Source organism: Pavona decussata, unplaced genomic scaffold (assembly GCF_977016875.1).
Source record: "Pavona decussata unplaced genomic scaffold, jaPavDecu1.1 SCAFFOLD_16, whole genome shotgun sequence".
In the NCBI taxonomy this organism is placed as follows: domain Eukaryota; kingdom Metazoa; phylum Cnidaria; class Anthozoa; order Scleractinia; family Agariciidae; genus Pavona; species Pavona decussata.
Window position 1 is genome coordinate 1,107,958 of NW_028145439.1, and position 24,833 is coordinate 1,132,790.

At 36.6% G+C, this 24,833-nt stretch overlaps 4 protein-coding genes across 4 annotated transcripts; 1 reads left to right on the forward strand and 3 right to left on the reverse strand.

The window, feature by feature from the left end:
• The first annotated feature begins 461 nt into the window (after window positions 1–461).
• LOC146487211 (cysteine-rich PDZ-binding protein-like) lies at window positions 462–6,735 on the forward strand. The gene is made up of 6 exons (XM_085086556.1): window positions 462–617; window positions 782–847; window positions 1,685–1,739; window positions 3,116–3,195; window positions 4,227–4,244; window positions 6,160–6,735. Exons 1-6 carry the CDS (start codon window positions 602–604, stop codon window positions 6,222–6,224), a joined length of 300 nt encoding a protein of 99 aa, XP_084942682.1. The 5' UTR covers window positions 462–601; the 3' UTR covers window positions 6,225–6,735.
• Window positions 6,736–8,920: 2,185 nt separating this feature from the next.
• Window positions 8,921–10,110, reverse strand: LOC146487212 (melanocyte-stimulating hormone receptor-like). The gene has a single exon (XM_085084767.1). The coding sequence runs from the start codon at window positions 10,108–10,110 to the stop codon at window positions 9,175–9,177; it is 936 nt and encodes a 311-aa protein (XP_084940893.1). The 3' UTR covers window positions 8,921–9,174.
• A 5,608-nt stretch (window positions 10,111–15,718) lies between these two features.
• Window positions 15,719–19,283, reverse strand: LOC146487213 (uncharacterized). Its single transcript, XM_085084778.1, has 4 exons — window positions 19,209–19,283; window positions 17,621–19,175; window positions 16,166–16,233; window positions 15,719–15,826 (listed from the first exon to the last, which is right to left on the reverse strand). The coding sequence occupies exons 2-4, from the start codon at window positions 18,465–18,467 to the stop codon at window positions 15,719–15,721; spliced, it is 1,023 nt and encodes a 340-aa protein (XP_084940904.1). The 5' UTR covers window positions 18,468–19,175; window positions 19,209–19,283.
• A 2,493-nt stretch (window positions 19,284–21,776) lies between these two features.
• On the reverse strand, window positions 21,777–23,763 carry LOC146487214 (uncharacterized). The gene is made up of 2 exons (XM_085085394.1): window positions 22,853–23,763; window positions 21,777–22,283 (listed from the first exon to the last, which is right to left on the reverse strand). The coding sequence occupies exons 1-2, from the start codon at window positions 23,744–23,746 to the stop codon at window positions 22,242–22,244; spliced, it is 936 nt and encodes a 311-aa protein (XP_084941520.1). The 5' UTR covers window positions 23,747–23,763; the 3' UTR covers window positions 21,777–22,241.
• Window positions 23,764–24,833: the final 1,070 nt, after the last annotated feature.

The window sequence follows — 24,833 nt, forward strand, 5'->3', positions numbered from 1 at the left end:
ACATAGTTTTAGGTATTATTTAGGAATTCTGCTAATTAGAGGTAGGATATCATACCTGTCAACCCCCGGAGTACAAAAATCTGGAGACGTCTAGAAATCTGTTCTCTTTGTTCCGCGGTCCCAGCAGAACCGTGTCATCAAGCCTACATTTAGGGCTTCAGTGGAAGGGTGGGGGGGGGGGGGGGGACACAGCGAAGAGCCAACGAGAAATAACCAATATTAATAAACATAACTCAAACAGACCGCCGTAGGTATTTCCTTGGAGATTTGGTGCTCTACCCAGGAGACCAGGAGATTTCATGAAAAACTTGGAGACTCCTGGAAAACCGGGAGAGTTGGCAGGTATGGATATCTTTGTATGAAGCAATATAGCAAAAAGTGCACTTTTAAGAAGTCCCCTTTTGTTCCTGCAAAGCCCCTGCATGGGAAAGTAACTGTGTTTGCAGTAGCGTGAAGCCTGGGACGGTTGAAGACTGATGGACATTTCGTGCTACTTTACATGACATCAATGTAATCGCTAGAGGAACAAACATCGATCTTGTTGCGTTGTTCTTCTTGGGGGAAATTTAAAAGACAACTCGATTTCACTCGTCCAGAAAAGATGGTCTGCGACAAATGTAAGATATCTTAAGTTTCTCTTCGTTTTGATTTATCTGTCGTTCGAGTGGCGCGATCGTTCAACAGCGATTTGTGCCGCTGCTTCAGGTTCAACTAGAAATTACCGATCGAAGATAAAAATTGAAAATGTTTAGGCTTACTTTAGTCTTTGATGATGACGCAGGTCAAAAGAAGCTTGGGAAAGTGATTTGTCCTGACCCATGGAAATCTGGAGCAAGGAATACGACAGGTAGAGAAATATCAAATATGATAAGAGGAATTATTGTTTGGGTAACAATAACGAGAAGAAAACACGGAACAACAACTGCTGTTATTTTGTTAAGAAAAATGTTAAGCTTATGAGAGATGATTGTATTTTTTCAGTCAGTGACACAGGCATATACTCGGAAAAAGAAAATGCGAGTTCTTCTAACCGGAGGTGAACCTATGATTTGCCAATTACTCATTTAGTTTCCAAGGATAATATTAAGGAGACATTTCTGAGTATGCCAGTGTCACTACGTACTGTCAGAAACAAAATACCTCTATCAATAATCACATTTGAGTCACATAGATGTGGATTGCGATGTTTTGACCACTATACTGCTGGTCTTCATCAGGCGATGGTGTCGACTGATTGCATAACAGTATAGTTAGCACCTTGGTTTGTGTTGATTTGTGCATTTCTATCCTCTCTTAGGCCGTTGTTGATTGGAGGATTTCAATCCTTATCATTTAGACTAGAAATTGTTCCCTCAGAGGTCCGCCTTGTTACCGATCGGCTGCTGTGTTGCTTGATCATAGGCATCCACCCTTCTGGAATTTCAATTCCATGATCCCTGTTGATGTTGTCAGAGTGAAGACTAAATATGTGAATAGCCTCTTTAACCCTACAGGTGTACCAATGTGGTACATGATAAAACTCAAACTCATTTCAAACCACGATGATAAACACCTTTCATAATAATAATATTATTGTTAAATAAATTTATTAATTATGGGACATCATTCATTGATTGTGCATTCTGTTTCTTAAACACTATACTTGACATGATGGTTTTTTGTTCTTTTGTGGTTTTATCGCTAGAAGGTGGAGGAAGGAAGCTGAATGAAAACAAGCTTCTAACACAAAAGAAAAACAGGTAAGGAATTGTTAAATTCTTGCTTAGAAAGCTTTCTACAATAAAACCCTGTTGGTATATACAACCAAGGCTGTTGGTTAAGAAAGATTTGAAGGAGCCCAGAAGGCCAAAAGCTAAGAAGTTAGGAGACCTGAACCAATGAAATGTTCTAAAGGTGCTACAGCAAAGTATTTAGGTGCCCAGAGAAATATCTTGGGCGTCCAAGGCTTAACCAGGTGATCAAGGCAACAGCCTTGAAAACTGCCATAAATTATTAGGCCATTAGCCTTTCACATGCCAACTTTTAGCAAAATGGTTCAGTGGAATCCCGCCTTACAACCACCTCGTTATTACAACCACTTTTTGTGCCCTGAACAAATTGAAAGTCCAGTCATTATCTTAATTAGTTTTACAACCTCATTAATCCGACCACTCCATTAATACGACCACATCTTCATGGCCTGAAGGTGGTCGTGCTAACGAGATTTCAAGTGCTGTACTCCTTTTATTTTTATGAAACAAAATAAAATATTTTAATGTACCCCTTTTGTATACCTTAAAGATACACTGCTAAAGACAGGAGATTTATCTCTTACATTTCCATTGGTACACTATCTTTGTATCATAATTTCTACCAAGATTTTCTGCTCAGCTTTTGCTACCTTTTCTAACAGATGGATTTAATTGCTACCTTTTTCATGTTGTCTCAGCCTACTAGGGACTCTTTAAAATACTAGGATTTTACATTTCATTAGCCTTTCACATACTACAAGGGTAAAAAGACACCCCATTTAGGCTGAGCCTCCCCATATATCCTTCTATATAGAGAGTACCTTTCCCCACCCCCGATGTGAGGGTTTTTTAGAAGGTAGGAAAGTGGAGACAATGTACATACATGTAAGTTTCTGTTACAACCAAAAATAAGTAACAGTAATTTAAGGAGGTGGTTGTACTTGGTAACCTGGGTTCAACTGTATCTGGTGTGACTTGAAATTAATGTTCAAAAATTTTGGAAAGGACAAGACTTTCTAAACATGCGCACTTGTTGGTTGAAAAGTTTCTGCCAGAGGTACCTATCAATTTTATGCCTAAAGTCAACAGGGAGATATGAGGAGGGATGGGGGTGGAAAGGAGAGAAAACAGGGAGATGCCCTTTGGCATTTGACAAATTCATGTCCACCATTGATCCAAATTATATGTACTTGAAGGAGAAGCAATACACCCAGAGTAATGGGATTTGTCCTAATTTGGCCAACTTATAGATACGCTGGTAAACCAACTGTGGTTGATGTGGCTATAATGAATTTGTTGTATAATTAATTTTTGTATCTACTGGTTGATTCATTTACCTTACATGTTTGTTTCTAACTGTTCATTGTTTCTCTTCTTCTTGTCAGATTTAATCCCTATTCAACCTTCAACAAGTGCAGAATCTGTAAGCAGACTGTTCATCAGCCCCATTCGCACTACTGTCAAGGTATGTTATTCTGTCACTAGTGATCCCATGCACGTCTACAGTGCTGCCTGACAAATGGCTCAAAACGTCAGCACTCAAATCTCTTTATGTTGACAATTTACCTTTAGTTATAAACTCTGTTGATAAACCAAACATTCTTTTCTACTCCCCACTAACATAGCACCACAGCTTCTTTAGAAACTAACCCCCTTATCCACTTTTTAGAGTTCTGTTTCACCCTGCCCCCACCCCCCCCCCCCCCCCAAAAAAAAACAACTTTTTTTTCTGTAAAATCAGGTCTAGGAGAATTTGGCTAACCCACCTATTGGCTATATTTGTGTAAACATATTACAGTCAACTCTCACCTTGCAGACACCTTACTATTACGGACAGCAGCTAAACCCCCAGCAAAAATAAATTACAGACCTTTGACTGAAGTAAATTCCTGCTATTACAGACTCTATTAAGGACACTAGAGTGTCCGCAATAAAGGGAGTTGACTGTATTCCAAACAAAAAGAAGTAAAGGGAGCAAAAATAAAGAATGAAAGAAAGAAAGAAAGAAAATAATAAGGGAAATAATTATGTAATGTTTAAAACACGAGCAGCAGTGTTTTATTGAGCCGAGTGGTTTAGCCCCGTTAGAGCGCATGCTGCAAGTTTTTGAACAGCTTCAAAAAGCCCATTGACCTATCAAATGGTCCATAAAACATCACGTGCAGTGGTTTTAAAACCTGATAAAACCTCCTCCTTTTCAGTATGCAGTGTTTAATGTTTATCTCGTATGCTTATTTCCACTTTCACAAAAGCATCATTGTTGTGAACTCTCTTGACACACGCTTTTCCAGGGATGTTTTTGAAGCTGTTCAAAAAACTCGCAGCACGTGTTTTATCGGGTCTAAAACCACTCAGCTGTGCCTCGTGGTTTTAAATCCCGATAAAACACTCCTGCTCATCTTTTAAACATTACAAACAATCTTTGCATCACAGTGATGTTTTCCTGCTGTCATTAAATTTTAATAACATTTCTTTTTTATGTTTTATTCCGTTTAGGTTGTGCATACAAGAAAGGTTTGTATCTTCTCTGTTTTTGTTTTCCTTCTTCACCACTGAGTGGCTCATATCATCTGACAATACTACTGAGACTAGGCAGAGCCTGTGTTACTAACAGTCTGTTTAGCTTCATAGTACATGTGAACTTGCATTTCATCATTTTGTTTGAACTGCTGTTCAAGTTCTTTTTCAAGTTTTGTTAATTTACAGCAGCTGTGGTCCAGTTCTAAGAAGAACTGAGGAATTCTTGCAATGACCTTTATTTTAATTAATTTAATTTATTTTTGTTAACCCTTTAACTTTTACCTAAAACTGTTGCCATTAATGAAGAAGCTATTGTGTAGTATTTTCCTGTGGTGCTGCTTTTGATGTTGTGTAAGATGGTTCTAATTTTTCATTTTATGAATGAAGCGCTAATTACAAGTAAAGCTACATGTATGGAGCAGCACTTTCTTGTGGTACTGTTTATTACGTTGTACATGATGGTTCTAATTTTTGAGTCCTTGGATGAAATCCTAAAGCGTGACCATTCATTGAAAGCTATTGAGCAGTGCGTACCTGTGGTTCTTTGGGTTTTCAGTCATACATACTTATTACCACTTCCCAAACAGGATTTTCAGAGCCAATAATACAGTTAAGGTAAAAATTAATTATACAGTGAAGCTAAAAATTATATATCAAACTTAAGAAAAAAGAGGGCTAATAGTCTACTGTAATTGACTTAAATTGACTTAAATGTTAAGGTTATTTAAGAGACGAGACCTAAGGTGGCGTTTAAACACGTTAACCGATTCGCAAAGTTTGAGTTCGTTAAATAAGGAATTCCATAAAGTAGCTGCTCTATAGTAAAAGGTCCTTTGGCCACTTGCTGTTCTAAAGCGAGGTATGTTTAGCATCTTAGAACTTCTCGTTCTACGATTTGTGACATCACATCATCTTATGAATTGTTTGGATAAATATCCAGGAGCACATCCTGTTAAACACTTAAATGACATTGCGGCATCACGGTAGTAAAGATGCTCCTTCACTGGCAGCCAGCGCAGTTCCTTTAAAATTGGAGATACGTGATCGTATTTCCTCGTCATCATCCTTGTCCTCGTCGTCATCATCATCATCATCATCATCATTAATTTTTTCTGTTTATTGTTTAAAGTGTACCTAACCCCCAAAATTTTTTTCACTTAAATAAATCTTTGCACCTGTTCGAAACGCATTGAACCTTTTTGCGCCTTTTTTCAACCAAATCTTGACTTTAGTTACGAAATCGAGCCATCATCTGTCCCATGACCGAGCTAGTAAGGGGCATGGGTCTATTCCTTACATGGCGTCACAAACTGCTTTGCATGCATTTTACTTATTTTTGATGCAATGCAAATCAGTTTGTGACGTCAAGTAAGGAATAGACTCATGCCCATACTAGCTTGGTCATGGGAAAGATGATGGCTAGATTTCGTAACTTTTACAGCCTTCAAAAAGTTAAGATTTGGTTGAAAAAGGCGCCAAATAGCGCAATATGTTTGGAACAGGTGCAAAGATTTATTTAAGAGAAAAAAAATTGAAGGGTTACAGGGTTCATACGGGTCATGAAAAACCTGGAAAGTCATGGAATTTTAGAATTTCATTTTCCAGGCCTGGAAAGTCATGGAATTTAGGTGTGGGTCATGGAAAGTCAAGGAAATGATGCTAATTAAAAAGTACAAAATAAATTGGGATTTTTTGCAAAGAAAATAGTAAAAACAAACCCAAAATAAAAGATGATTTCCAAGAAAATGGTCACATTTAGGTCATGGAAAACTTGGAGAAGTCATGGAATAAGTCATGGAATCTCAAAAGTTCAAAAGAGCATGAACCCTGGGTTAGGTGCACTTTAATCATACAATGGGTGGTATATTGTTTCTCAACAGTGTGTACAAATTTTATTTCTTTCTCTCAGGTATCTGTGCCATGTGTGGAAAACAAGTACTGGACACAACAAACTACAGACAAACATCAGTGTGAATGGATACTAAACTGATCCTAAGAGTAGAATGTAAACAAAAAACAATGTAAATTATCTTTATCTACACTGGCCAGTTTATAAGAGAATGACCACCCTGTCGATCGTGGTGGTTGTACTGTGGAGTTTTAAGCATTTTTTGAAAAAAAGAAGCAACATATTGTAAATATATTTTTTTTGTCACGGTAGAAAATAAAATGCAAGTGATCTACATGACATAATTCCTCGCCACTTTTGAACAACCAAACACATTTTGGTAGCTTCAAGCTATGCCTCTAAAACGGTGGATACGCGGCTACGAGCCACTTCGATAACAATGGCTACATAACTCCGTAGCCACATATCCAGGTTTTTTAGGGGTACAGCTTTGAAGTGGTCGTGTATTCTGCAGTTACTCCATTTTGTTGTTGTTGTTGTTGTTGTTGTTGTTGTTTTGCTTTTCGTTTGCGTTTTGTTACTGGATATATTTCATCCATCCAATATCAAATAAAGGTAGCCGCATTTATGTACAGACCCTGTGTAGAAGCGTCTTTAATTATACATGTCAGGGACACCCAAACGGTTCGTTTCGGTTGAATATCTGTTCTGAAAGACATTACCCACCTCAGAACTGAGATTCAATTGTGAAGAACACCTAACGTTTTCTTTAGCGAAAGCTCACCTCAAACCTTCGCAACGCTCAAAAACTAATCCCTTGTGTTTTCGGAGAGGCAAAAGTGCGAAAAAGGCAAGGAAGAAGAAAGGAAAGAAGAGCCGCACGCTTCGTTAAAAACTGTTATACGAGGGAACCAGGAACAGTTACGAACCTTCTGAAAGAGTTACACTGGAATCGACTGGACACTGCTGAAGGTACGAAGAACAATCTCGCGGTTAACTTTATTCCACAAAGCAATTCATGGTGATGGCGGCCTGGCTTTCCCAGACTATGTTATTAAGCGCAGAAGACATCTAAGGAACTCTAGCCAGAACAAGTTTATTGCACTCTTACCAAATACTGAGACTTATAAGAATAGTTATTTTTGCAGAACTGTCAAGGACTGGAATGCGTTGCCAAGCGAAATTGTTGAAATTAAGTCTGCAGAGCAATTTAAAAACGTCTTGTTTTGTACACTGATTGGTGCTATGAAATTTTTATCCTTTTTATCTTTTGTAGGTGATTTTATTGAGGCTATCATTTTTAACTTTATTTCATGTTATTTAGTTAGACGTCTTGCGTGCCAGCTAGCATTTTTGGAAAGCCAAATGCAGCTCGTAAATTCGGAGAAAAAAAATGCGTTTCCTAAAATTTCGGCAATTTAAATTTAAACCTAAAAATCCGAACAGATCAAATTATGTTAGTTTATACAAATTTGTCGTTTAAAAGGCCATGCAATGGTGTGGGAACGTGGGAAATAACGTTTTAGCTATTTTGGTTTAATATTCCCATTGTAGTCTTGAGAAGGACCTAACGAAAGTCAACATCAGAGTCAGGTAAATTGAGGAACGTCAGTAGATGGCATAAATGTCTCTGGTTCTTGACCTGATTGGCCAACGAAGTCGAGATGTTGTTGGCTGTGAAGACTTTAAAAGGTGATTGGGGCGTTTTTGTGGGTAGTGCACTGTATTGTGCTCTACCACTATGTCGTCAGGCATGTAAGAGTGAGTGAGTGAGTGTCCGTAAACAAACAGGTCCGCAGCGCGTGTACAGCACTACCAGGACTACCCACCTGTACGCAATGCTTAGCTAATTTTTAATCTTGTGTGAACGACAAAGGTAAGTGTATAAAAGAGCCGGACTCACTAGAAGTTTCCGTGAAGCAGGAAAAGGAGGACGGGAAGGGGGATTTCTACTGTGTGACATTGAGTGAAATAAATAGGAAGCCATTTTGCAGTGTTTATACATACAGGTGAACCCGTATATAACGGCCACCCTCGGGACTTGAGCAACTGGCCGCTTAATACAGGATCACTAAAAATAGTCACTGGGCGTTGTCTAATGTCAATTTTAATGGTGTCTATCATACAAAAACATTTCATGCAAGGAAACAATAGGACAATCAACACTCTTTCAAGAGATCAATACTTTAAACAAAGGTCAGTGCCAACTTGTAACTTAATGGTATAATATACGTAACATTGTGTAAAAGCACTGTGCCATAAATTATCCTCTACTCTTGTACGGTGTACAGTACTGTATTTCTAACTCATTTACTTACGTGACTTGCAGTTCACAACAAAATATCTCATTCCGTAATTTCATAGTTGTTACGATCGAAGTGGAGTTATAACGGTAATGTTGCTAATTAAAAGTAACACAATACATAACAAAATTCTTCAAGTTAAAACAGGAATAGGGTAAGAATTACAGCGACTTAAACAAGTGGGACACGTGCGTTTGGCACCTCGAAATTTGAAACTTTTGTTTGTAGAGCAAGTCGTTGACTGCCGGCACTCCCAGCGACAATTCCTGTTATCCATGGTACTGTGTATATGGCTTTTCCATTCAAGGGTGGCCGCTTAATACAGGTAAAAATAACAAAGACAGACAAACATGTGACTGCTGCAGGGTGGCCGCGGCCGCTTAATAGAGGTGGCCGCCTAATACAGGTACCAAATACAGAGTTTGTATGCGCGAAAAATCGGGACTTTAAAAAGTGGCCGCTTAATAGAGGGTGGCCGCTTGATACAGGGCCGTTATATACAGGTTCGACTGTACCCTTATTCCTGTTCTTTAGCATGGGTTTAATCAACCAAACGAAGAAAAGGGCGGCTACACATTTTCATTATTACAATACCTTGCGAACCTAACACAGCCAATAGGAACATAGAGGGCAAATTCGTCCCTGTCCTAACAACATTGTATATGCTAGGGTTGAAGTTCTTTACAATTTTCTGTCCGTTTTTATGACCGTTTTCAGGGTTTTCCCACGCTAAGAATGGCACAAGTCAGTTTTAACAGCTTGAATCTTTCAGTTAATCCGAACAGCACCAAAGTTCCTTGATTGTCTTTTTAACAGCTTGCCTCACTTCTCTCATCTTCCAACAGTAAAGAAGCGGGTTTAATGACGAGTTTAAGAAAACAAAAGTCAGACCAATTTTGTTGACCAGAGACAGAAATGGAGATATTCTACTTTTGGTGGCCAAAAATGTTAACAGACCGTTTGGTAAGTAACAGACAACTAACGTCAACTGGAGCCACAGTGCACTGGAAACTGCCTTTCTGTATCGCGCTATGTTGAGCTGACTTGATTGGCTTGACAATTCAAACTCTTGAACTTCATTTTGGCGTTGACGGAGTTTCAGAAAAATTTTTATGTAAGAAACGCTTGAGGTTTTTAAACATACCGTGGTCAATGTCTGAATGTACCTAGTAGTGATTCCATTACTTTTCACGTACATCGTTGAAAAGACGATAGAAATTACCCAAAGCGTAGTTAAAAACATGTAAGTTCGCCTCAAAGTCACAACTTGTCTGTATTTGAGTCCCAATGACAAGGCGAGAAGCCGGTCCACACTTATTGCGGTCATAATCAACAAAGACATTCCACACAAAATATAACCTGTTACTACAAGTGAAACGAATATGTGACGACAGAAATTCCAACGTTCGAAGATGGTAGACATCCAAAAGATGACAGCGAGTGGCTCCGAAACAAAACCAACACAGAGGTCGGATATCGCCAGACAGCGAAGTAGGAGTTTGGACGGCGGATGAAGCGAATTCTCCTTGTGAAGGGCGACTAGGATCAGAGAATTCCCCAGGATTGCAGTAACAGACATAAAAATGTTCACCGCGGAAACCGCAAGTCCTGTTACCCTGCTGTATACAAAACCATTGTAACCTGGTGAGCAGAACAGCTCTTCATTTTTCATTTCTCCTCCATTTACAGTGAAATTTGCTATCGCCATGTTACTGTAATATTAATACTGTTAGTTGAAGTCGTAGGCCTGAAGCTTATTCATACACCCTGAATTCACCCACCTTTATGTATAATTTGCTTTTGCAGGTGTTAAAATCAAATATTGTCTAATTACACTTCTTCCTGCTGTTGTATAATTTACCCACGTCCATGAGCACAAATAAAACTTGTGGAATTATAATTAAATGTCTAATTTCCAAAAAAAGATGTTCCTTTAAAATATATTCATTTTTTTAATGGCAACGTTACAATAAAGAGGAAAACTCTCCCTCTAGTTCTTAAAAATAATTCTTTTGTGCAAAACAGAGCTGGGGATTTTCGTGACTGATTAATCAAAACGTTCGTGTCTCGTTCAATTCCATTATCGCTTCGGGCACTTAAAATAAACTATCCACATATTTGGCCGCCAAAAACACTTTCTGTCAATCCATAAAAGTTGCGTCTTCCTGTCAGTGCTAATCACGAATGTGAGCACTTACAATTTGGTCTCCGATCTTCTTTCTCTTGTTCATCCATAGTTAAAGTGCCTGATCATTCAATCTTGTATTTTTGTGTGGAAGCCTAATTTCATATTAGCTGCGTGGTTTCATTAAGGTGTCCACGCCATTTTTTACCTTTGACTCAAAAAAATGTGTTTGTACTGTGTTTTGTAATGTGTGCAACATGGCAAAGATAAAAACAGAACCAAAACAACAATAACAACAAAAATGAGTAGTGTTTGTTTAACTGGGATATTCGTCGTGAAAATGCTTTAGATGGAAAAGTTGACACAGAAATCCATTTTAAGGCAAATTGTTCAAAATTAAATCTTTTTCGAAAAAATACTTTCAAAAAAGTATCAATAACCTTTTTTTGTTATTAGAATGCCTTAGTTGCAACACTGTTCTTGATCACTTTCCAATCGAATTTGTATAAATGGGAAGTTTCCGGCCACATTCATTAGAGGTATTTACAAATACAATCAGCTTTGACATCACAGGATGGGTTTTACGGAAGACGGAAATTTTATTTGCGAAAGTAGAACGTAAAGTCTAGACAAAATGGCTATGCACGATTTAAAATTACACACTATTTACCTTAAATACAGGAAAGCTTTGTTTAGCTTACAACTTCGAGTCAATAAAAACGCTAAAAATAAAAGCTAAAAACCAAAACGGACATCTTAACCGCTCAGCTGCCATTATACATACATACAACCTTTATTTATACACGATAAAAATATCAAAGCTAACAAGCTTGTGGGGTCGTGCACTAACAAAACTACAATTATTAAATTAAAAGAATTCTTACAAAATAAAAATTTTGATAAAAACGAATGAAGTCAATAGTTAAAACTACATAAAATTCTCCGATCTTTTGTTGATTATTTATGGGGCTAAAACATTGAAATTAAAATCCTTAAAAGTGTGACAATTAACAACCTTTTTCAAAAAGGATTTCAGGTCTGTGCACTCAAGTATTGATCTATCAGATCGCCCTATAGCGTTCCAGAGGACAGCCCCTCTATAGGAAATGGAGTTTTGAGCGTATTTGGAGGTAAAACTCGGTGCTTTTAGCCCATGCTTCAGTCGCGAAGAAGGTCTGTTGCCGTGGACAATCAAGTCTTCAGCTAAAGTGCTAGGAAGCATGCCATAATAACCCTTGAAAAAAATTGCCATTCTCAATTATAAGGCTAGCATTTATATATATAAATAAAAAAATGCAATTAATTGTTAGCAGAACACTATGTACTTACACGTGATAAAATAGAAGCAATAAGAAATATGAAATTATCATTCGCTTTTAGCGTACATACATATACTTTTTTATCGGTAAGACAGCTTCCAAAGGAAGGGACTAGTTCCTGGCAAAAAAAGCTGCCAAAACAATTTCGTTGCACATATCATTTGAAAGCGAGTGTATTAACAAAAGCCCCTTCAGGCATGTTTTGAAGAAATTTGTGTTTTCTTTTATGAAATAAGTGAAATCAGACAGTGCACACAATGCTAGAAACAGGTAGGTGTCCTCCCTATCCTCCAACCCCGCCCCCCACCCTCCCCTAAGGAAACTTTTGCGAGTCAACGCATGCGGTACGGCTTCATCGCTGCTGTACAATATAATTTAGACCTGAGGCAGCAAGAATCCTGACGTTGGCATCGCGGAGGACGTGCGTTGGAACCGGTAACGAATGCTATTTCTCCCTTTAAATTATTTGACGTCAGTGTGTCAAGTCACAAACGCCTTTAGTAGCTTAATTATGGGTACATTGGCTCATTTTTCAAACTAACGCTAAAATCAGCATAAAACCAAAAAAAAAAAAAAAACAGCAAAATTAAAATAAATACTACTAGTCCTCAAAAATCCCAAAAATCCCAAAAAACAAAAAAAAATTCAAAAAAATTCAAAACAAAAATCCCAAGGTCATGAAATAAAAAATTCAAAAAAATCCCAAGGTCATTCAAAAAAAATCTCAACGTCATGAAAAAATCAAAGGGACTTTCCCACTTTATTAATAAAAAATGGCATAACAATGTTTTCTTGACAACGGCGGACATTTATGGCCGCTGTTTCTAGGGCATTGCTACGCTCGGTAATTACAAAATCCAAAAATATGTGTTGGGAAACGCCGTTTCCCAAAATGCAAATTTCACTAACATAATTAATATTCTTGTTTGGAAACGCCGTTTCCCAAAATGCAAATTTCACTAATCTTATTCATATGCTTGTTTGATGTCGGGAAACGCCGTTTCCCAAAAGCTTTTTTACAGATTTCACGAATGGTTTTCATGCTCAACATAAAAGTATGGATTAAAACTGCACAACAAAGTCTTGAATATTCCTCAAAGGGTTCTTGCTGTCGCTTCGAGTACTTTTCTCAAAAGTTCTTCTCCGATCCGTTGCTTGCCGTTTCATCAATCAAGCCTTCGAGGCATCCCCAAATGTTTCATGCCCATGAACTTGGTAAAGCTTCTTTTTTTCTTTCTTCTTCCTTTGAAATTAACTGCTTACCGTTACATTTTGCTTGAATATTTTTTCAGATTCGATTTTCTAGGATATTTCTGCCCAAGACTTTGATACGTATTATAGCATTTGATTCTTGTCAGGTCTGACAAGAATCACTTACGTGTATGAATTATATCGGCTGAAAACGTCATGTGACAGTTAGGTCATTTTCGAAAATAGCCTGTTACAATAGAGAACAATCTCGAAGGGCCAAATTTCCACGGGGAAAGTCCCTCGACTTTAAAAACAGGAAGTTTTAAACTGTCAGCTTGAAAGTTCCTATTGCATCATCATTTCCTAGAAAGTGAATACATTTTACATAATTGTTTTCTCTCGCAAAACAAACAACGAAAAACCACCCGCTCGCTTTTGAAATTCAACTCTCAACTCGTTACGTCGAGAAGGGATCCGAGTTTTTTTTGATTTTTTTTTTTAATTTCCTCTTTCAAGGCATCAACATCAACTGGCTTCGTCGGTTCGCTTTTGACTGTCGCATCCTTCCTATGTTTTTTTCGAAGACGCTCTTTCATCGAAAAATTTTTTTCAATCTCTCGCAAAATCGAGTCAAACTCACCATCAGAAATAAATCCATCCTTTAAAGCTTTTGAAATCAATCGACTCACTGAAAAATACGACGATTCAGCGAGAGAAACCGTTTTTTCGTGTTTTCGCACTTTATTATCGCAATTCTGACTTCCGGCCATTGAAGCCGATGAGACAAGCGTCGTCACCAATGCGGTCAAACTCAAAGGAACTCCGACAGCAATCCCGATTCCGCTCAATGAAGTTGCGACACTGCTTGATGCAAACAAGGTTGTCAAAAATACTGAAACGGATGTTATTTTCGAAGCGACTGATTTTGCTCTCTTGTATTTTTTGCTGACTCGCTTGTAATGAGAAATTTCTTGTTCGAGTTGTTTTTGACAATCACAAATCTTTTTCAATCTGAATTCTGCACCAACTTCGCTTTGCGATCTCATTTCGTTCACTTCGAGAGAAGGATAAAGTTGAGGCGCACTCGGAATAATATTTTGTTCGCTCATATTTTATTAAAAGACCTCAAATAATTTCAATTTCGAATCGCAACGGCAACTCATTAAAATCGATGACCTCACCAGTTTCTTCCTTCACTGTGATTCGCAAAGAATCAATTATTTTTTTCCCACCTAATATTTTTCGAAACGTGCTATGTTTTGAAGAATATACAACCCTCTCAAACGGAATTCCTTCAATGTCAAAACATGCCAAAACATTTGATGGTTTTTCATTGAAAAAATTTTCGTTTCTATCAACGAGATCACAATTAATGATTAAGTTTTTGAATGAAACCAAACTATTTATGATGGTATCTCCGGTTATCAGTCTGTGCCGATGTCGGCTTTTAATCAAATTTTTATTTTCTTTAACAAGGCCAAGAAGAATAGACAGGTCAGCATCAAAAATAACTTTTTTCCCAAGAGGATTTTTGATCACAATTGATCCCTTTGAGGTATTAAGATTTACTTTTAAGGCCTTCTTTTTCAAGTATAACCTTTATTTCTTTTCCGAGTGTTTCAATAGAATGATTTCCGGGGTAAATCCTTTTAACAGAACTAACATTTTTGTCATCATAAATGCCAATTTCTCCTCTCTCTTTCAAATTGGTCCAAGAATTATAAAAAGAGCAACTGATCAACCGGATGAACTCAAAATTTTCGATTGGTTCATCAAGCCAAATTGTTTGATCATTTGAATTTAATAAAAAAGTCAAAACAACCATTTTCTTTTTAAAAGAAAAAATAAAAGTAAAATGGACCGGAAAAAATTTGATGATTTAATGAATTGGATAAAATCCAGCCCAGAAGCAAAAAAACTTTCAAACAAAGCAAAAGAAAAAGCATGGAAAAATTTCAAAGCCAAATTTCCCAACGCTGACCTAAGCAAATTTGTTGCACAAGTGGATTTCACCGACAAAACACACGCAACAGCTGAAATAAATTTCATTGTTATTCCAAATCAATTTTGGCAAAGTGTTTCTCCTAACCCCAAAGATTGGTCTGATGAAATGAAAAAAGCTCTTGGAATTGGTGGCTTTCCTCTCGAACTCATTCTCAACTCAATTACTTCAAACTCTGTTCCAGCAGTTCAATTTTCAGACAAAATCCCCGAATCTTTTGGTGAAATACTCAATCAACCAATCGAAATTTTTGTGAAACCAAATGAAAGCTTCACAACAAAATTCAGAGAAATATTCACAAAAACAAAAATAACCCACAAAACCGGAAAAGAATCGAGAAAATGGCTGAATCAACCAAGCATGGATTATTGGCCGCAACAACTCAACTTTGCCTTTTGGTGTGCAACAACAGCATCAGGCATTTCAAGACATCTCGTCAATTCACTCCCACCTCAAATCAAATCTTTCCTTCTTTTCCACATTTATTTCACAACAAGAAGGATTCTATTTGAAATGGGTGGGATTCAAAGTGTATCTGCTCTCCCAGGTGACCCCACATTCAGTCAAACTGAAAACAAATTCGACATTCCTTCATACAAGAGAATTTGTGCAGAATTTAAAATTTCCTCACAAGCGGATTTCAGATTCACTTTCGGTCAAAATTTTGGTTTGGGATGTGCTAACATATTTTATCCAGGAGAAGGAGACTATGCACAAAAGCATTGGACTTATCCTCCAGCAACCCTTCAAAACCCATCAAGTCAAAGATTCTCCGCTGAAGGCGGAACTGACGATAAAGAAAACAGAATTGATTTCATCAGAAACGATCAAGGAGCTGACAAACAGTTTGAATTTTTCATGCCAAACGGACCTCTCAATGGACTTTCTCAAGCAGTAATGCCAAGACTCAATCAATCAATTGAAGCATTCGTTTATTGCATTCTTGGGGCACAAGTCAATGTCAGATCATCAATCCTGGGCGAGTTTGGAGGTGCAAAGGAAGCTCAGAGAGAATTCCTCATCCTGGTGGAAGATGCAATCAGACAGCCTGACTTGTCAAAAAGCATCCAAAGATTTCAACTTGCGATTCAAGAGGCAAAAGTCAGGCTTGATTTTGCCATCTCACCAGGAACATGGCTAATGCCTTCTGATCTTGTTCTGAACACTCAAAGCACAGTTGGATACAACAACAATCTGCAAAAAGCAACTGGAAACATTAAACTCGGAGTCAACTCTGATGTCAATGTTGACTTGAAAAAAGTTGGAGTCAAAATGATGGATGGAGGACCACCAAAAACCAACAGACCAACTTCACATCCTTCAAATCCAGAGGAGAAACAAAATGAAAACAAAGAAACAAAACCACTGCCTGAAAATCAAGTTTGCTGGAGAAATTCTTGTTGACACAGACGGTTTCGATCTTTTCAAGCTCTGGGAAGATCTCTTTTTGACAAAACATGAGAGAGAAAACATGTTGAGTGAGGGAATTCAATCTGTGAATCTATCAAAAATCAGATCCAATGCTGGAGACAAACCAACTTCTTCAGTCGCAAAGGAAAACAAGCTCAATGATATCTTAAAAAACAAATACAGAATCAGACTCGATCACGAAATTTTGAATGATCACGGAGTCTTTTATCCAAGAGCCTTGTCTGATGAACTGGTCTTTGAATTGACCCTTGCCCCTGCAAGCGGTGTTGTGAAGGGATCTGACGCAACAAAACTCGGTTATGAATTGACAAACATTCAGCTTGAATATGAGGTTATTCAAAGCAAAACTCTCTCAGATGAAGTCAATTCAAATCTTCTCAACGGAGATCGTTTCATGTTTGAGCATGTCACTCATCACAAAACAATAACATTTGCAAAGGGAACAGACACAATAATCAACGAATCAATCAATGTTCCAAGAAGATCAATGAAGGGAATCCTTCTCCTTTTCTTTGAACCTTACACTGCAGGTGCAAGAGACTCGGAAAAAACATTCAATCCTGACATCACAGAGGTGAAAGTTGACGTGAATGGAGTTCCAAACAAGATTTTCAGTCAAGGCATGAAAACGAGAGACATGTTTGATGAAGTTTTCAGAAGATTTGGAAAGGAAAACTCTTCAATGAACGCAACTGAATTCTTTGCTGGAGACAAGTTTGGATTGTTCATCGATCTAAGGAGCATGAAAGACAATGATCTTCATGGAAGTGGAATGAGATTGGTGAACACAAAAGATGGTGTTTATTTGTCAATCAAAAGAACAGCAAGTGGTTCAGGAAATGTCAAATGTCACATTTTCATCTTGGCTGATGCGCAATTCAGCATTTTGAACAAAGAGCTTTAAAGTGTGGCATATTAATTTCTTTTTGATCAATCAAAAAGAAATTTCGCTTCGCTCAGGCTCGCTCCGCTCGCTTTCAAACCGGAGGCAATTCAGTTCCAGGAGGAACAATCATTAACTCTTCTTTGACGAATCCTCCTTCTGGGCCATCTTTCAAATAATAAAGAACCGGTTCTTTCTCATTCACAATTGTTCTGTCAATTGAAAAAACTTTCAGTGACCAATTCGGATCAGTTGCTCTTCTTTGACCTCCTTCAAGTTCACCAGGAGCAAAAAGAAACCTAACGTTGACAGAAGAATCGAGTCTCTTTTCATTTTTTCCAACAGGTCTGGAATAATTTGGTTTCTTTGAATCAACCAACTTTTCTTTGATTGCATCAATTGGTCTCTTTCCTGTCAGTCGGGTTGTTTCATTGTTCAATGCTTTCACAACTTCTGGAAGCCTTTTCACCCATTCTGTGGATCTTTCACCTGATTTTAAATTCATTTCTTTGGAATATTGAAAACTGAAAAGTCTTTCACCCAAAGTTCGATTGAATCTTTCAACGATTCCTTGATCACGGTGAACGTTTGGATTTCCTCTTCTGATTCTCGTTTCATGCTTTGTCATTTCTCTTGTCACTTCACCCATGAATTCTCTTCCGGGATCAACTTGAAGAATTTTTGGCCATTTCAAAGGTCCTTTGTAAATTTTCTGAAAAGCCTTTGAAACTTCAGAAGAATCTTTTGAAGTGAGAGGTTCAGCAGCTTTGAACCTGCTTGCAACATCAACAACAGTCAAGGCATATTTGAAAATCTTTCTCCCTCTTGGGAGTTTATCATAAGGAAGAAAGAGAAGATCAGCTTGATGAACTGCATTGGGAAGTTCAACATCAAATGTTGGTCTTTGGATGTTTTTTGGAACAGGCAGAAAAATTTGCCAAATTGCTTGTTTCATCAACCAAAGGTTCGCTTCATCTTCGGGAACACCGGATTCTTGAGAAAGTTTTTTCACTCCTTGAAGGCCTTTCCAATATCCTTTTGGGGAATAATAAATTTTTGAGAGTGTCGCTGCGCTCCGCGCGCTCACTCCGTTCGCTCGCTTTCTTTCAGCCATTTTTAAAGGAAATGACTTGCTACAAATCCAACAGCCAAAGCTGATGTTCCAACAAAGATCAATTCTCCCTGTTTTTGAGATTCGCTTGGTTGGGAAAAGTTTGAAAATTGAGGTTCTTTGAGATGATCAATTTTTTGTTGATGAACCTTGTTATAAAGCTTCAAAGCATAATCAGTGTTTGCAAAATTTTGTTTTGCTTCATCTTTGATTCTGTCATTTGTTTGAATCCAATCATTCAGTTTTGCTCAATTTTCTTCATATTTTTCATATTCTTTTTGAAATTTTTCAACTGCCAGGTTGTGTCTCTTTTTTTCCTCGAGTGAGGCTGATTCTGAATCTCCAGAGAGAAATTTTGCGAGATAAGATCCACCAACAAAGGCGGTTGCATTGATTATTGCTCCTCCAATCATGATTGCGATGCTTGCCATTTTAACTTGGCAATATGTTTTGTTTTTCAAGATAATCTTTTGTTGCCAAAGAGGCAGCAATGATGACAGTGAATTTTACATAGTTCATGAAATTTGAGGAAGGATCAGAAGTCATGGGTTCCTTGATGACTTTCTTTGCAATCCATCCAAATCCTGCAGCCAATCCAGTGGTTGTTGCAGCATCAGTCATTGTTTTCACGAGTTTATTGTCTGACATTTTATTTGAAAAAACAAATTAATCCATTTTTTTTAATTTTGGAGATTTTTTTGTTGCAGCTTGCTGCGTCCCACTATGTGGGACTACTTCAGTCACGTTTTGCCTCTCAACTTCAACCATATGATCAATCAATTCTTTTTGTGCTTTTTTGCTTCTCTCAACTTTGCTTTTTTTGAAAAGATGTTTCAATTCCTCTCTCTTGTAATACAATCCAACAATGGAAACAACGATGCTGACAACAGAAAGCACTTGAGTGAGTGAAAATGAGCTGCTTTGTTCGCTTTCGTTTTCAGTTGACGGAGGGTTTTCATTTTGTTCTTGAGTGTATGTTCTCGTGACTTCTTTTGCTTTTTTCTTTGTTTCACGTGCTTTTTTGTTGTGTTCAGCAAGTTTTTTTCCAGCTGCAATTCTTCCTGGATTTTTTGGAACTGTTTGTTTCACTGTTGTTGTGATTTGTTCAGAATCAGGTTCTTTGATTTTTTCAGGTTCTTTGATTTGTTCAGCTTCTTGAGTTTCCATTTTAAATGATTTTTCAATTTCTTGTAATTTCATTTAAAATGGATAAATTGAACAGAGGAGAACTTGAAGTTCTTTTGGAATATTTCAAAAATGAATCAGAAGAAAACAGACAAAAGCATCAGCAATATCTTGAAAAAGACAATCTTCGAGAAAATCATGAGTCAACATTTCATTTCTTTCGAAACCAAACTGGAGAAACAAAGACAAGACTGATGCAAGTCTTCAATGAAAGACTCAAACACGAGATGAGGTTGAAAGAAGATATCTTGAAGGATGTTAAAGAACTTTTTGAAAATGAGAGAAAAACTCCTTTCTCTCACAAGTTTCTTGGTTATTCCGTTTCTCTTTTTCTTTTGTTGAGATCAATGCAAATAATCATGAAATAATTTTCAATTTTTTTAAATTTTTTTTATTTTTATATAAAATATGTCTCTCGAATCTGAAAAATTCAAATTGATCCCATCAAGTTACAAAGGCAACAATTTCGAAAAAATTCAATACGATGGCAAAGATCTTATCCAAAAACTCAGGGGTGATTTTGTCATCACAAAATATGGTCAAAGGCTGCAACTTGTTCTTAAACCTGACAATTACGAGATTTTTGATCGGATCCATCGTTTGGCAGGAAAAGAAAATATCACTTGTTTTGGTGGTATTGGCATTTCAATGAACAAAAATACTCCATTTTTTGATAAGTTCAACAAAAGAATGGATCAAAGCAAATGTTTCAATGAAAACAGAGAAATCAAGATGCGTGGTTGTGTTCTGGCGTGTTTTTCATCATTTTCAAAAAACGGTTTGCTTCTCAACCTTTATGCAAAGCAAGTCAAAGTAAATGAATTTTTGATGAATTATTTTTTGACTAATGAAGAGATTGAGTCATTTTTTGATCTTGAAGATTAATTTCATTTGGAAACCAAATGAAATCAGTTGAAAATATAAGGATCATTTAAAAATATTTTTTTGTTCATTTTGAATGTGTCCAAAAAATCTTTATTAATGAAATCACAGAATGCATAATTAATTTGTTGAATTTCTTCATCAAATTCAATATTTGAAAACATTTCTGTCAGTTCTTCTTCAATTTTTTCTTTTTTTTTGAACTAATTTTTTAATTTCGGATTCGGCTTTATTCCATTTTTCCAAAATTTGAAGAAATTCATTCGAATTTTTAGAATCATTTCCCACAACATAAATCCATTGGATTTCTGGCAGGAAATAATTAATTACAGAATCAAAAATCTCATCAAGAATATCACCGATTTCACAACACAAATTTTCATAATTTTTGATAAATTCAAAAATTTGTTGTTTTTTTGCTTTTCTGATTTCCCAATGACACATGAGTTTTTTGTGAAAAAAATTTTCGTTGAAATTTTTTTTTGCAAGGGCTCTGTCTGATAATTTTTGAAGACTTTCCATTTTATTTGAAAATAAAAAAAAAAGTTTTTGAATTTTTTTTGAATTTTTTCTCAGGTTCTTTTCAAGTTCTTTCACAAGTTCTTTTCAAGTTCTTCTTCAATTTCTTTCACAGCTTCTTTCACAGGTTCTTTCACAGGTTCTTCTTCAAGTTTCAAACTGCTTGCTGCCAAAAGACTTGCACTCGCAGCAGCCATGTATTTTCCGTATTTCAAATAAAGACTTCCAGCAATCAAATTGAGTTCTCTGTTGACAATGAAATCATTTTTCAATCCCCTCAAAAACTTTTCTTGATCAAGAGGAAGAAAAAAACAAAGTGCTTTTGCACTTGCTTGCAAAAATGTTTCAACAATTGCTCCGCAAGTTTTTGAAGACAAAGAAGCTTCGTATCTTTTGAAATATATTTCCACATCTTTCTTTGAAAGTCTTTTGATTTGATCTTGTGTGAGTTCAACTCCAATCATTTCCTTGCATTGACCACTTGCTGCCAAAATGGCAAGATTTTCTCTGTGATCTGTTTCAATTGGTTGGGGTTCAGTTTCAAGAAGTGAAAAGACTTCTTTCATCGATTCTTGTTCTTGGATTTCCATTTTAACTGAAATGAAAATTTTTTTCAGTTCAAAGAAATTTCAAAAGGATGTCTGAGGGAGAAATCAAGATGAGAAAACTTGACTTCTTTCAACTCTTTCATTAATTTTTTCCTTTTCATCTTCAAAAACTGTTTTCATGTCTTTTGCTGATGGGGTGAAAAAAAGAATCAAAGAAGCAATGTTTTCTCTGAAAGGCTTTGCGATGCTTGACATTTGTTGAGTGAGAACCCAAACGCTGATTCCTGAATGTCTTGCAGAAAAAGCAAGTTTCACAAGTTCATTTGTCCTTTTTTTCACATCTTTTGATGAGGCACAATCATCGAGAATGATCAATGTGTTTGTTCCTTCAAAGGCAAAAGAGATTATTTTGAGCCAGTCATTGATTTGATGGTGTTCTGGGATGATAATGAAAAAATCTTTGTCATTCTCAGCAAAATTATCCCAGGTTTTGTTGTTGACGAATGTTGGACAAAGGAGGAAAATGAAATCAAATTTTCGATTGTATTTTGTTTTGAGAAGATTAACAAGAAAAGTTGTTTTTCCTGAATTTGTTGGGCCAACAATCAAAGCATTGAATGGAATGTTTTCTGGATTCATTTTGTTATTTTATAATATCCATGTGCAAACGTGTGAACTCCATCTTCTCTGATGACTCTTTTGTCATCATTTGCAGAAAGAGCAATCTTGTTGACTGTTTCTGTGAAAATTTCATGTTTGTGTGATCTTATGATATTCATTGATCTCATTTGGATTTTTCCTGAAATTAGACAATCTTTGTAATCTTGATGTGTGATTGTTTTTTTGATGACTGATTTTTTGATTCCTTTGCACTTTTTTTCTTCCTTTCCACTTTTGTGCATTTTGATTGAATAAAGTTTTGCCCTGAGTCCAACAAACTCCTCAATGATTTTTCCTCCTGCTTCGTCTTTCATCATTCCAATGACTTTTTTGTTGACTCCAGTTTCAATCCCTGATGGATGGTTTTTTTCAAAATTTGATGTGTCAAACTTTTCTTTGACATCATTTGAAATGTCTTGGAAAAAATCTTCTGTTTCGATTTCATAACAAAGAGAATCAGTGTCTGTGAAAAGAAGTTTTGCTTTTTCTTTGTATTTTTGTTTCATGTAATTGTAATGAAAGTCAAAGACAGGAGTCTTTGAAATGTCAAGAATCGACATTCCACAATAAACTGGTTTGTCAAAGCAGTTTCACTCTTTTCATGTGAATTGCAATCAAATTTTCATCAAATATTGTGCAACTTTCAAAGTTTGGTTTTGCTGCGAATCGCAATGCACTATTTCGATTGTTTACCAGTTTGATGTCCACCCTTTTCCTGATGTTTTCCATTGTTTTTCCAAAAACAGAATTGTTCATGAGTTTGAAAAAATCTTTTTCGAAATCATTTTTTCCATTTGCTCTGAGTTTTGTGTTGAGTTCAATATAAGATTTCAACCAAGGTTCTTCTTTGAATTTGATTATTCTGTGAATCTTTTTGAGTTTGAGTCCCATTTCGAGATATTGCTTGAGATTTCTGTGATGAATCACATATTTTTCTTTGTTGTTGAGAGTTGGAATGAGTTTTTCAACTTTGTTGACCATGGTTCTCTCTGGAGCCAGTGGAAGATCATTGTGAAGGTCATGAAGTTCTTTGGGGTAATCGAGATCAACTTCAAGAATGCAAGGAAAATTTCTCCAGTTTTCAAATTCATTTTCATCAACCCATTCAAATCCTCCAACAGGCAAAGGCTCACACATTGCCCAGCCATAGAGGTTGTTTGCATCAAGATAAGGAATAAATGTTGAAGGTTTTTCTTGATCGAAATCTTTTCCCATGAACTTGTTGTTTGCTTTTCCAAGTCTGTTTGAAATCATCGAAACACCGCCTCTTGTGCCTTTTTCAATCATTTGAAGCATGTCAATGTCAGTCAAAAGTTCGAGTTTGACTTTGGTTTTCTTGAGAGCTGCATCCCATGCAAGACCTGGAGATGTGAAATACCATGCTGGATCAAGCTCGTAGTTTTCAAGGCAAACGTTTCTGAATTCCTCAAAAACATCAGCAAGGAGAAGGACATCTGTTTTGAGATAAAGGTCGTGATAATCTCCCATGTTTTTGCAGTTGAAAGTTTTCCAAACGTTTTGTGCATGTTCATAATCTTCATCTGAAATTCCTTCATTGTCTAATTTTGAAAAAAAATTTTCTTTTTCAGGAAGTTTTTCTTGAAATTTTTCGAATTTATCCATGAAATCATAAGGATAAACTCCTTTTTTTGAAAGAAGATTCATCTTTTCTCTCAACAAATCTTGGACTTCCCTTCGGGGAGTCCGAGCGAAGCTCTTGATGCAGCTTTGCTGCGATTCCCCAAGGGGGAATCTTCATTTTGAAAATCTTTCCAAATTCCTTTTTTTGTCTCAATCTTTTTGTCTCTTTCCAAATTTTTTGACAATGCATCAAGAGAAGATGCCATGAATTTGAAGCTGTCAACGAATCTGATGTCGTGTTTAATTTCATGTTCTTTTCCTTCTTTGTCGATGTAATAACCAACAACGATTTTTTTTGTGAATGAAATGTATTTTTCCTCATTGTTTGGAATGCATCTGATGTCTTCTTGTGTTTTCCCAAGATTCTTGACGAAAAGATGAGCATCATAATTTTGAAGATTGTGAAAAATCACTGGAGTGAACTTTGGTTTTCTGTATTTGAGATTGCATTAATTCTGAGCTGCTCCACGGAATTTCCCAGTGAAGTGACAGTGATCTCTGACTTTTTTTTCGTCTTTTTCGAATTCTTCTTGACAAATCCAACATTTTGTTGCTTTGTTGAAATCTTCCCAATCATTTTGTTGCATAATCAAAGGTTTTGGAGGAATGTTTTGAATTCTTGTGATATCCTCTTCAATCATTTCAACAAATATTTGAGAAATGTCTGAATCTTCATTTTTCATTCTATAAGTCACAGTTTTTGAAAGCTTCTCGTTAAATGAACATTTTATGTGATAACAAAATCCACAAGGTTTGTGTTTTTGAAACTGGTTTGTGAAGCACTTTTGTGGATTTGGTTGACATCCGCTGATGGGTTCAACAAGGGACTCAAAATCAGCATAAATGACAAATGGCATTTTTTGTGAGCGAATGTGATTTTCGAATTCGATGAAAGTTTCCTTTTCTGGCATTTCGATGAATTCATTGCTTTTGC

Excerpts from the sequence above, each read along its gene's own strand:
- LOC146487211 (XM_085086556.1), top strand. Across the intron at positions 848-1,684 it reads TGGAGCAAGGAATACGACAG|AAGGTGGAGGAAGGAAGCTG; the intron begins GTAGAGAAATAT and ends TTTTATCGCTAG. Across the intron at positions 1,740-3,115 it reads CTAACACAAAAGAAAAACAG|ATTTAATCCCTATTCAACCT; the intron begins GTAAGGAATTGT and ends TCTTCTTGTCAG.
- LOC146487212 (XM_085084767.1), bottom strand. The coding sequence starts at position 10,110 with ATGGCGATAGCAAATTTCACTGTAAATGGAGGAGAAATGAAAAATGAA.
- LOC146487213 (XM_085084778.1), bottom strand. The coding sequence starts at position 18,467 with ATGGCTGAAAGAAAGCGAGCGAACGGAGTGAGCGCGCGGAGCGCAGCG. Across the intron at positions 16,234-17,620 it reads TCCTGGTGAACTTGAAGGAG|ATTGTTGTTGTATCCAACTG; the intron begins GTCAAAGAAGAG and ends TGCTTTTTGCAG. Across the intron at positions 15,827-16,165 it reads AGGCATTAGCCATGTTCCTG|TTCCGCCTTCAGCGGAGAAT; the intron begins GTGAGATGGCAA and ends CTTTATCGTCAG.
- LOC146487214 (XM_085085394.1), bottom strand. The coding sequence starts at position 23,746 with ATGGGAGATTATCACGACCTTTATCTCAAAACAGATGTCCTTCTCCTT. Across the intron at positions 22,284-22,852 it reads TTGCAATTCACATGAAAAGA|AAGATGGAGTTCACACGTTT; the intron begins GTGAAACTGCTT and ends GAGTCATCAGAG.